Below are 12,463 nucleotides of genomic sequence, written 5' to 3' on the forward strand. Positions count from 1 at the left end.
GCTGCGGGTTCGAAAATCGACCAGTCCTTTTGGAACTAAGAGCGAATTCAGGGTTCACAATTGGTCCAACACCGAGGTGTACGCAGTCAAGGTGCTAAAGAAAGATGTCAGAGTTTTTGCACATCAATCTTTTGCTGTTTTCTACAGCGAACTCGGGTTAACGAATTCTCGCGAATTGTCCGTTCACGAGTTGTACGGTCCACACAAAATTCGGTACACTAAGCGCTGTGGGTTCGAAAATCGACGAGTCCTTTTGGAACTAAGAGCAAATCCAGGGTTCACAATTGTCTAGAACCCCAGCATTAGAAACTACATACACTGTCTTCTGATGAAGTTTTTGCACATCAAAGCGTTTACCCCTTCATTTGAGTTTGATTTCGGTTAGTTGTAAAGGAACTTCCCGAATTCAATAGACTGAGTATTTATTATCTGTGTTTAACAAGTTACCAGCTTACTCATGTGGTCAATTTAGATCTGAAGGTTGTTGGTTCGTACCCAAGTCAAATCATAAAATTTATCGAGCTGCACTTATGGCGGAACAACATTTGTGGTCAGTGTTAACGCTAAAAATTCCGTATTTATTCGCACAGGTCATGTTGGCCGAGAAGAGAGGCAGTAGTGACGAGGTGTACGCAGTCAAGGTGCTAAAGAAAGATGTTATCATACAAGACGATGACGTAGACTGTACCATGACAGAGAAGAGAATATTGGCCCTGGCAGCGAAACATCCGTTCCTCACAGCTCTACATTCCTGTTTCCAAACCAAGGTAAAGTGCTCCTTTTAAGGCCTGACTATGTACACTAAAAGCCAAAAGTGGTTGAGGTGTAAGGCAACCCTAACCTTGAGGGAAAATGCTGAAGCCCTGACTAAGAGCAGGGTTTACCAAATCAGGATTGAAATCATTCTAGGATTGAGCTATGCTTAATACCCAGTTCAATCTTGAATTGAAGTCAACTCTGACTTCGTAATACGCGGTCCAAGGCTAATATCCCGAAAGGGAATTTTGCATAGAGGACGTAGAGATAACGGACGACAGAGGGAAGCAACGTGTTCAAACCGCACTGAGCTGAAGGCAAAAACCTATTGTAAAGTTTGACACATTCTTTTTCTTCACCTTTTCCCGTGTACAGACGGGGTCGGCGTTTTTCGTCAGCCTCTCAATCAGCCCTGACTTGGGTGATTGCTTTGGGCTGACATTTGATTTTGGCGACAAATTTTACGAGTGGATGCCCTTCGCACTCAACCTTTGCTATTATTACACTTATATCTAAAGTTAATGATCCGATCATTTATTTCCTCAGGAGCGTCTGTTCTTCGTGATGGAGTATGTGAATGGAGGAGATCTCATGTTTCAAATTCAGAGAGCCAGGAAATTCGACGAACCTCGCGCTAGATTCTATGCTGCCGAGGTAAGTTTTTTTTTTATTATTTTATTATTATTATTTGAGGAAACTGTAACAACGGAGGTCTTATCGTCCCAAAATCGAAAAAAAAAAAAAAAAAAAAAAAAAAAAAGAAAAAAGAAAACAATTTTGAATTGCCTGTTCTATTGAAAAAGTTCGAAGAGTTGTGACGTCAGATTCACCGTCAAACATGCGGCGAGAACGCCTTGCGCACAAACAATACAAGCGGGAGTCATGGAATTATGACGTCATCCGCCTATCGGGAGCGTATGCCGTGACGTCAAAGTTCCACGACTCTACCGGCGCGTTTATTTTTTATCGATTTATCTCGGGATTAGAAGTCGTAGAAGAAAAAGAAAAATTCCGTGGTCCTCATTTTTCGCCTGCTCTACCGACTTTGAAAAATCACCCAAGTAAGGCGCAACTGATCTATTAAATTGTATTTCTGACCGGATACAAATTTTACCATTAGAACTGCAAGTGTGAAGGAACTTTTCGGACATTACCGCAGTATAACAAATGATACTAATTCTATTCTAAGATTTCTACTGTTGCTGTTGTGTGCAGGTGACGCTTGCCTTACGTTTCTACATCGTCATGGCGTTGTGTACAGAGATCTGAAGCTGGATAATATTCTACTTGATGCAGGAGGGTCATTGTTGAAGCTAGCCGATTTCGGCAGATGTGCAAGGTAAGAATCCATGCTTTGTACTTTCTATGGCTATTTTTCCTTGTTAATGTCTTATCCCTTTTAGTTCTTGGCTGGGCGAAATTTCAAACGGGGAGTAGGTCAGCTTAGTCTGGCTCGCCGCCGGGACTTAAGGTAAGGGTGACGACTCAGCTTAGTCCTGGCTGGTCGCGCGACTTTAAAACAGGGAGTAGGACCGCTTAGTCTGGGCTGGGAATCTAATTATTCATGTAGGTATAGCATTGCCATTGCGTCCGAATAAGTATCCTATGTACTACTGAGCATTTTTAGTAAAGACAATGTGTGTGGTGTGTGGGAGAGTATATTATGTTTTTGTATCGTTAACCCATGTTAAATAAATAAAGCAAGTGGACCGGATCACAACTGAGATTGCCCTTAAGTTCATACTGATTTCTGATTAGCTGAAAAATCCGTTTTCTAGCGAGGGGACTTTGAATATAAGCGAGCTACACCTCAGCTTATCGGCTGGGGACTTTAAACAGAGAGTAGGACCAGCTTAGTCTGGTCTGGCGAAATTCAAACAGGACGTAGACAGGGACTTAATCTGCTGTGGACTTCAAGAGGAGACACCAGCCTGCAAATTTCCCTTGGCTAAATAAATAGCCCAGGTTGAGTTCGAAGCTCTCGAAGGGCGTGCTTCCGCTCCGTACAAAAAAAATATCGTAGCGCTAAAACCAAATGTCAGCCCTAAACTATCACCATGGCCGATTGAGGATAAAGAAAATCGCCAACCCGTCGAGATTAGCACTGCTTACTCTGCAATCTGAGGTTGAGTGGTTCAGAGTCCTAAGTATAAGTGAAGTTTTTTTTAGTCCGATTTTTTTTTTTAGTTACCAATATAGCGTAGAGGTATATATTTATTTTTATAGCATCGTGTACTTTCAACATCCTTCCGATACGTAGGTATATCACCGTCCTATAAAGCTCCGAGGCTTGTGTAGGACAATTGACTTAAAAAAACACCATAGCTGATGTAAACGATCAGTTGATGGGTAGTATTCTCCTAATTATAAATGAATGACATTGTATGTCAAGCATTTACGTGTCAATACAAGTAAAAATCCTATTAATGCACATGTTTCTAATTCAATTCTATTTCTCAGGAGGGTATCCTAGACGGGGCAACCACCACCACGTTCTGCGGCACGCCAGACTACATCGCCCCCGAGATTCTGCAAGAGTTAGACTATGGCCCCTCCGTCGACTGGTGGGCCTTGGGGGTCCTCATGTACGAAATGATGGCCGGACAGCCTCCCTTCGAGGCGGACAATGAGGATGACCTATTCGAATCTATTCTACACGATGATGTACTCTATCCCGTGTGGCTGAGCAAGGAGGCAGTGGCCATACTCAAAGGCGTAAGTACTCTAATCAAAGGCGTAAGTACTTTAATCAAAGGTGGAAGTACTTTAATCAGAGGCGTAAGTACTTTAATCAAAGGCGTAAGTACTCTAATAGAAGATGACACACATAAGTATGTATACATTTAGATAAAAACACATTTCTCTAGCTAGTATAATGGATCTCAAATTATATTGAGGGTAAAATTCCATACCTCGGCTGGGATTGAACCCACCTCCTGTTTACCAGGCGAGCGCCTTGACCACTACACCACCGAGGCAGGTATGCATCCCAGACATGAGACCTTTATTCAAGTGTGTATCTATTTAAACTTGCCAAAAGAAAGTCCCTTTACTCCAGCGGCCCCGTTCTAGGAATAAAACAGAATCTTCTTTTACTGCACCTTTCAACAATTTTATATGGGGTCGGTGAAGGAAATAAGACTAAAAATAAAAAAAATATTCCTTGTGATCCTGTCCCAAATGGGACTGAAAAGACCCTTTATCCCAGCATCAGCAGTGTAACCAAAGTAAATGTCTATATCTCAAATTATATTGAGGGTAAAATTCCATACCTCGGCTGGGATTGAACCCACCTCCTGTTTACCAGGCGAGCGCCTTGACCACTACACTACCGAGGCAGGTATACATCCCAGACATGAGACCTTTATTCAAGTGTGTATCTATTTAAAATTGCCAAAAGACTCTGAAATCGGGCCGTAATGTCTATATAAAAAGTCTCGTATATTTGATAGGATAATAATAAGTACATAATTGGAATACAATTAATCATAAAGGTTCCCAAGAATACATCCCAGACATGAGACCTTTATTCAAGTATGTATCTATTTAAACTTGCCAAAAGACTCTGAAATCGGGCCGTGATCCTCGCTTTTCCTTCCTAGAGATTTTTCACCTAGAATATTCCCCTTAACGAATACGATAACGATTAAGTTTTGATCTTAACGTTTTGATTTTGGGGAGATTATGGGAAAAATTGAAAATCTCCCCTTTTATTCTCTCTGTAGAAAGAAAATCAAGTTGTTTTGTGATCTTTTAATAGTCAAGCTGAGTTAAATTGAATGAATTTTTTTCATAGGAAAAAATAATAATAATAAAAATAATAATAAACTTGAAGTCAAACCGTCGTATGTATGAAAGCCACTAAAGTTGTATGAAACAAAAGTTTAACTTAAGACCAAAGATGTTGCCAATTTCATGTCATTTCTTGAAATAACTGGCTAGATTTTATGAAATTTGGCAAGATTTTCATTTCAAGTTAAACTAAAGTTTATCTTTAGACTTCATACATACGACGGAAAGCCTTGATTTTATTTCTTCTTTCTCTATCTCTCCCCGTATTCTTTAAGTAAGGAGTACACCTCAGCTTAGTCTGGCTGGGGGACTTTAAACAGGGAGTAGACCAGCTTAGTCTGGCTGGGAGACTTAAAACAGGGATTATACCAGCTTAGTCTGGGGGAGGGGGACTTTAAGTAAGGAGTACACCTCAGCTTAGTCTGGCTGGGGGACTTTAAACAGGGAGTAGACCAGCTTAGTCTGGCTGGGGGACTTTAAACAGGGAGTATACCAGCTTAGTCTGGCTGGCGAAATTCAAACAGGGAGTAGACCAGCTTAGTCTGGCTGAGGGACTTCAAAGAGGGAGGATACCAGCCTGAAATTTCCCCAAAACTATCACCAGGGCTGATTGAGAGATAAAAGAAAATCACCGACGCCGTCGTGGTTTGCACGGTTTACTCTGAATCTGGAGGTTGGTGGTTCAAGTCCAAGTTAAGTCAAGTTGTAGAAGTCTTAGCGTAGAGTATTAAGCGGGGAATGACATTTATGTCAAGCATTTGTACTTAATACAATTGAAAATTCCTATTAAAAGTCCTTTCTATTCTATTCAATTCTATTTCTCAGGAGGGTATCCTAGATAGTATACCTCTCATCAGATGGGCGAGAAGAGACACAATACTTCCCATTTAGGTGCTGGGTCAACACGAGAACACCAGAAAGTAACCCCGTTGAAATATTTGCAATCGAAAAACGAGTACAATTTTTTGTCGATGGTGGGATTCGAACCCGGGACCTTCTGTATGGCAAGCAAGCGCGTTACCACTGGACCAACCGTGCCCCCAAATTCAATTCTATTTCTCAGGAGGGTATCCTAGACGGGGCAACCACCACCACGTTCTGCGGCACGCCAGACTACATCGCCCCCGAGATTCTGCAAGAGTTAGACTATGGCCCCTCGGTAGACTGGTGGGCCCTGGGGGTCCTCATGTACGAAATGATGGCCGGACAGCCTCCCTTCGAGGCGGACAATGAGGATGACCTATTCGATGTACGAAATGATGGCCGGACAGCCTCCCTTCGAGGCGGACAATGAGGATGACCTATTCGAATCTATTCTACACGATGATGTACTCTACCCCGTGTGGCTGAGCAAGGAAGCTGTGGCCATACTCAAAGGCGTAAGTACTCTAATCAAAGGCGTAAGTACCTGTTCGAATCTATTCTACACGATGATGTACTCTATTCCGTGTGGCTGTGGTCAAAGAATAACGTTTTCAAAAATTATTAGTATTTTATTTTTTATATTTATTTATTTTAATTTGAATAAAAACTGGAAAACCTGGAAAAGTCATGGAATCTGAAAATCGGCCAAAAAGTCATGGAAAACCGTGAAAATTTAAAGAAAACCTGGAATAGTCATGGAATTTCATTCCTGGAAAAGCGTATAAAACCTTTAATCCTTTGTTCATTTCCAGGCTCGGATGGGGAGAAAACATCTGGAGGTGGTAGCGGACGAGGCAGTTCAGGTGGGGACAGGAAGGTGGGACTAGAGGACTTTCATTTCATCAAGGTCCTGGGCAAGGGGAGCTTTGGAAAGGTAAGTCCAACACCGAGGTGTACGCAGTCAAGGTGCTAAAGAAAGATGTCAGAGTTTTTGCACATCAATCTTTTGCTGTTTTCTACAGCGAATTCGGGTTAACGAATTCTCGCGAATTGTCCGTTCACGAGTTGTAAGGTTCACACGAAATTCGGTACAGTAGGCGCTGTGGGTTCGAAAATCGACGAGTCCTTTTGGAACTAAGAGCGAATTCAGGGTTCACAATTGTCTAGATTTCTAGAACCCCAGCATTAGAAACTACATACACTGTCTTCTGATGAAGTTTTTGCACATCAAACGTTTACCCTTTCATTTGAGTTTGATTTCGGCTAGTTGTAAAGTAACTTCCCGAATTAAATAGACTGAGTATTTATTATCTGTGTTTAACAAGTTACCAGCTTACTCATGTGGTCAATTTAGATCTGAAAGTTTCAAAGTTTCATGTATTTTTAACTCAAAACAAATTGTTTACATGTCACAAGCACAAAATAGAAATAGAAAATCTAAAATAAAAATTATAATTAAAAATTTAAAAAAAAAAATATTACTTATTTCAAGTAACCAGATAACAGTCATCTAGGTAACGGGGGTTTGTGAGGACATCAGGCACATTCTAGGCCACTAAATCGGAATCCGAACACGTCAGGAATTCATCCCCCGAATAGAATGCCTTTTTATATAGGTATTTCTCGAGGTAGGATTTAAATGCTTTTGGAGGTAAGTTTCTGATCGCGACAGGGAGTTTGTTAAAATAGGTTGTTGGTTCGTACCCAAGTCAACTCATAAAATTTATCGAGCTGCACTTATGGCGGAACAACATTTGTGGCCAGTGTTAACGCTAAAAATTCCGTATTTATTCGCACAGGTCATGTTAGCCGAGAAGAGAGGCAGTAGTGACGAGGTGTACGCAGTCAAGGTGCTAAAGAAAGATGTTATCATACAAGACGATGACGTAGACTGTACCATGACAGAGAAGAGAATATTGGCCCTGGCAGCGAAACATCCGTTCCTCACAGCTCTACATTCCTGTTTCCAAACCAAGGTAAAGTGCTCCTTTTAAGGCCTGACTATGTACACTAAAAGCCAAAAGTGGTTGAGGTGTAAGGCAACCCTAACCTTGAGGGAAAATGCTGAAGCCCTGACTAAGAGCAGGGTTTACCAAATCAGGATTGAAATCAATCTAGGATTGAGCTATACTTTCAATCTTGAATTGAAGTCAACTCCGACTTCGTAATATGCGGTCTAAGGCTAATATCCCGAAAGGGAATTTTGCATAGAGGACGTAGAGATAATGAAAACTTACACATCTGGAGCGATGGACTACATCATCGCAGCCTTTGCGGATTTCCGTTCGAAAGGTAAAACCATCCCCCTCCGGTAATTCCATGTATTTTTTCTAACGAATAGACTCCGAACTCCAACCGTGATTATAATTTCCTTTTCCCCCCATAAGATATAAAAAGTTCTCTAGATTCGTATAAGCTTAACCCAACTTTTAGGGCTGTTTACCCCTACATCTAAGTCTCAGAGTGGGCTTTTTGTAAAGAAAATTCACTAGGACGTAATCCAAAAATAATTCACTTCTCGCGCAGGAAAAATTAAATATAGAAATGGGTCTATAATAGATTTCCTTTCGTTTTTACTGCGCGGCAAGTGAGCGGATGAAAAATTTGGACCGATTGCAATACTTTCTCATGACTTAAGTAATAGAAAGTAAAAGAAAGGAGTCTATTTTTTTTGGTAATATTGACTATAGTCAAAGTTGGACAAAGTTTGGCTTCTAGCAACATAGCTATCGAGTTCCGATAGCTCTAAGCTGCTAGAAGTCATCTTTTATCTCAGCGATATCGTCCCACCTTCGTATAAGTGCTAAATTTTAATATTACTCCCCTATCTGTTGAACCCTAAGGCCCGGTTGAATCCTTTTATTGTCACTTTTTGGTTCTTTTGAATTCTTTTATTGTCACTTTTTGGTTGGTTTAAATAGTTAAAAAAAAATGGCTTTTAGCAACATAGCTATCGAGTTCCGATAGCTCTAAGCTGCTAGAAGTCATCTTTTATCTCAGCGATATCGTCCCACCTTCGTCTAAGTGCTAAATTTTAATATTACTCCCCTATCTGTTGAATCCTAAGGTCCGGTTGAATCCTTTTATTGTCACTTTTTGGTTGGTTTAAATAGTTCAAAAATAGATCTTTAATAGTAAAATAGATCTCGAAGCTGATTGGTCGATTGCTTCCGGCTTACGCCCAATCAGAGCCCCGTTCTAGGAATAAAACAGAATCTTCTTTTACTGCACCTTTCAACAATTTTATATGGGGTCGGTGAAGGAAATAAGACTAAAAAAAAAAATATTCCTTGTGATCCTGTCCCGAATGGGACTGAAAAGTCCCTTTATCCCAGCAGTGTAACCAAGGTAAATGTCTATAAAAAAAAAAGTCTCGTATATTTGATAGGATAATAATAAGTACATAATTGGAATACAATTAATCATAAAGGTTCCCAAGAATAATAATAATAATAATAATAATAATAATAATAATAATAATAATAATAATAATAATAATAATAATAATAATAATAATAATAAACTTGAAGTCAAAGCCTTGATTTTATTTCTTCTTTCTCTATCTCACCCCGTATTGTTACCTAGAAAGAAAATTCTACTAGTAAAAATCGTTTTCCTTTCATAGATATTTATATTTCGATGTACCATTTTCCCCTTTTTGTATTTTATTCGATAAAGGAGTAGGCATTCTAAAATTGAAATCTGTGCACAATATTGGTTCTACTGAAAGGTTGAACATTTTAAAATCAGAATGGGCTTTAAAATGTGAAGTATTTGTAAAACGGATTTTTTTTTTTATTTTATTATTATTATTTTTAACATGTTGAATATTTTAAAAGTAGAAAACGTTTTAAAATATTAAACATTTTAAAATTAGAAAACGTTTTAAAATATTTTAAAGTCAGAAAAGAAGGTAGACACACAGGGGCGTTTTTAATATTTTAAAACGGATTTTTTTTTAAAAAAAAAAACGTCCCCTTAGTAGTTTTCAAATGCCAAAATATCTTCTTGTGCCGCTTTTTCGTCTTCACCATAATTTATATTTTACAACTTTTATTGTATCTATTGCTGTTTGTTTTTTATTTCTCCGGTCTATTTTCTTTATTATTATTATTATTTTTTTTTTAATTAGTGGTTTTTACTCACCCAATCCGGTCTAACCTTATATTTTAATGAGGTAGTTTTTTTTTCAATTATTTTTTAATATATCTCTTTTTTTCTTCCTCGGGAATTCAAGATTTCGCTTTTCTCTTCCAAACAAGTTTCGTCAACTCTTGAGAAAAAACCTAAAAGCCAACCATCTATTTTAAAAAAGTCACTTTTAGGTGATGTTCTTGAACTCCAACCAAAGTCAAACTTTTCTCTACGAAAATAATCGAAAAAAAAAGCACACAGCCTCTCGATATTTTTCATTTTTTCGCGAAATAAAATGAAAACTAGTTGTTTTTTCGACTTCAATATTAATTAATGGAAACATTGGTACCTTAACCAACAAACATACGCACGAAATAATCACGAACAAATTTTATTTTTCCCTCCCTCTCTCTTTTTGAAGAACTGTGCCGAAATTATAGGAATTATTATTAATTAGATTCATATTAGACACCCAAATTAGATAATGGCTTACCTTATTTTCTATTTGACTAGGGTTCTTTTTTAGATTCAAATTTCTTCTGACCGACTCGTGGATGTAAATTTGTTCGTAGCTCATGACTTCACGGTATTTGTTCCCTTTGTATAAGACGTCTATTTTAGTCTTCGTGTAGTCATGGCCCTCATCAATTAGGTGGTCTGCATAGTTGGATCTGCCTTTAGTTGAGTTCCTGGCAGCTGCGATATGTTCTTCCGTTCGTGTTTTAATGTTTCTACGGGTCATGCCTACGTATTCTGCACCACATTCACAAGTCAGTTTATATCCACATTCACAAGTCAGCTTTTTTGGGGATTGTTGGGGGGGGGGGGAATAATCCCCAACATAGATGTTGGGGGGAATAATCCCCAACAAGGAACCCTAGTCAAATAGAAAATTTGACTAGGGTTCTTTGTTGGGGATTATTGGGGGGGGGATAATCCCCCAAATAGATGTTGGGGGGAATAATCCCCAACAAAGAACCCTAGTCAAATAGAAAATAAGGTAAGCCATTACGAAATTATAGGGACAGTTGATAACTTCTAAACAAAAGCTACAAGTTTGTTTTTCCCCCATCAATAATTCTCAGGTTTTTTACGTTTAATAACTAGGTAGAGGTATACCTATGGGAGTTTTTACATGCCCCGTTTTGTTTTACAATTAAATTATTTTGTTTTTAAATGTCCCTGAATTGGCTTGTATGAGGGATTCCTACATTAATTTATTAATTAATCACCTATTGCAAAGAATAATAAATATACCACATGATTCAAGAAATGAAACGCGCGCACAAAAATCAAAACAATGTTTACTTCTATAAATTTTATTTATATTTTTTTATCTATGTTGTGTTTACCATTAGGTTTAATTTTTGTTAAGTTTATTTTTTCATACGTACAATTTTACCAAGAGGAATTCTTCGTTCCTTTCTTTATTATTTCCTTTGGTAGAGAGGGAAAAAAGAAAAACCTTTTTACAGTCCATCCATAGTAAATATTAATTTTATTCGAAACGAACAAAACCAAACTCCATAAAAAAACAATCTACTTACATTTACCTATCCTTTAACCTTTAAAATAATGTATAAATTTTATTTATTTAACAAAAATAGAACCTCTACGTAATATCGCGTACGAGTATTATAAGTTTCTACTAAGTTAACTTCTACTATTATTTGTTTAATTAAGTTTATTATCTATTATTTTATTCTTGTTGAACTTTTCAAAGTTGATTCATTGTTTTCTTTCTGTTCGATGTTTTCGAACTTGTTTCTAAAGCATACTGTAGGTTTTTCAATAGATACTTGTTTCTAAAGCATATTGTAGAATCGTAGACGATTAGTAGTGCACCCCTTTGTATTAAATGTGTCATTTATTACGAACAAATACTTGAATAGAAAGTACAATTGGTGAATTTTGATGTTTAATTCATCCAAAATTCGCTGGTGTAGTTTTCAAAAAAAAAAAAAAAAAAAAAAAATACTTTTACCTTAAACGTAAAAAATATTCCTTAAACCTTTCTAAAAGATCCCAGGTGCATCTTCAAATGGTGGAAATAACCTTCACACTTTTCTCTTCAAGGATATGTTAAATTATTCCTCAAATCATCACACTCTCTAAGCAAAAAAAAAAAAAAAAAAAAAAAAAAATCATCCCCTCCATTTCCATCGAAACTTCTGTTAGTTGTTATTTTTGTTGTTGCATTTATTTGTTTTTAATTTAATCTTAAGTTGTTTTGTGGGTTTTTTGCTATTTTATTTGTTTATTTTTTTCTATTTTGATAATTTATTTTTCTTTTAATTTATTGTACTTTTCCCTCAACATACGTAATGCCTTGCAAACATATTGTAGTTGAAACAATGATTCCTTAAGTAACTGAAGTTATTGACACTGCTTGAAATTGAAAGTTAGTAACAATATTCACTGATTGAATTATTAACTTGTGCGTGAAATTGAAGTTATTGGACATATTCACTGCTGGAAATTGAAGTCTTATAACAATATTTAAGTAAGCTTGAAAATTGAAGTTATTGACATTTTCACTCTCGCAAATTGAACGTTAACCTGACATATTTACCAGCTTAAAATTGAAGTTTTTGACACATTCACTGTGAGCATTCACCTGATGTGAAATTGAAGTTATTGACAATGTGCACTGTTCTGAAATTGAAGTTCATGATATGTTGATTGATTCATAGTACAAGATAAGTCAGAATTATATTTCTATCTAGTTATTATATAAGTTATAAGTTAGTTTTTTTTTTTTAGTGGCATTAAGTTGAACCACCATCGAATAATTCGCAAGTAGTAAAAAGGTCGATGTAACTAAAACCTTATCCCGTTTTAGACTTGTAAAAGAACATAAACATAAAAAATGTAGGGTTTTTAACCTACCATTTTTTTTCCGTCACTTTAGAACTTG

At 37.3% G+C, this 12,463-nt stretch overlaps 1 protein-coding gene across 1 annotated transcript; it reads left to right on the plus strand.

Annotated features, from left to right (window-relative positions):
* The first annotated feature begins 4,607 nt into the window (after nucleotides 1-4,607).
* LOC103510987 (protein kinase C epsilon type-like) lies at nucleotides 4,608-7,805 on the plus strand. The gene is made up of 5 exons (XM_017444817.1): nucleotides 4,608-4,625; nucleotides 5,612-5,831; nucleotides 6,225-6,346; nucleotides 7,212-7,388; nucleotides 7,800-7,805. The coding sequence occupies exons 1-5, from the start codon at nucleotides 4,608-4,610 to the stop codon at nucleotides 7,803-7,805; spliced, it is 543 nt and encodes a 180-aa protein (XP_017300306.1).
* The last annotated feature ends 4,658 nt before the right edge of the window (nucleotides 7,806-12,463 follow it).

Source organism: Diaphorina citri, unplaced genomic scaffold, assembly GCF_000475195.1.
Source record: "Diaphorina citri unplaced genomic scaffold, Diaci psyllid genome assembly version 1.1 scaffold662, whole genome shotgun sequence".
NCBI classification, from domain to species: Eukaryota; Metazoa; Arthropoda; class Insecta; order Hemiptera; family Psyllidae; genus Diaphorina; species Diaphorina citri.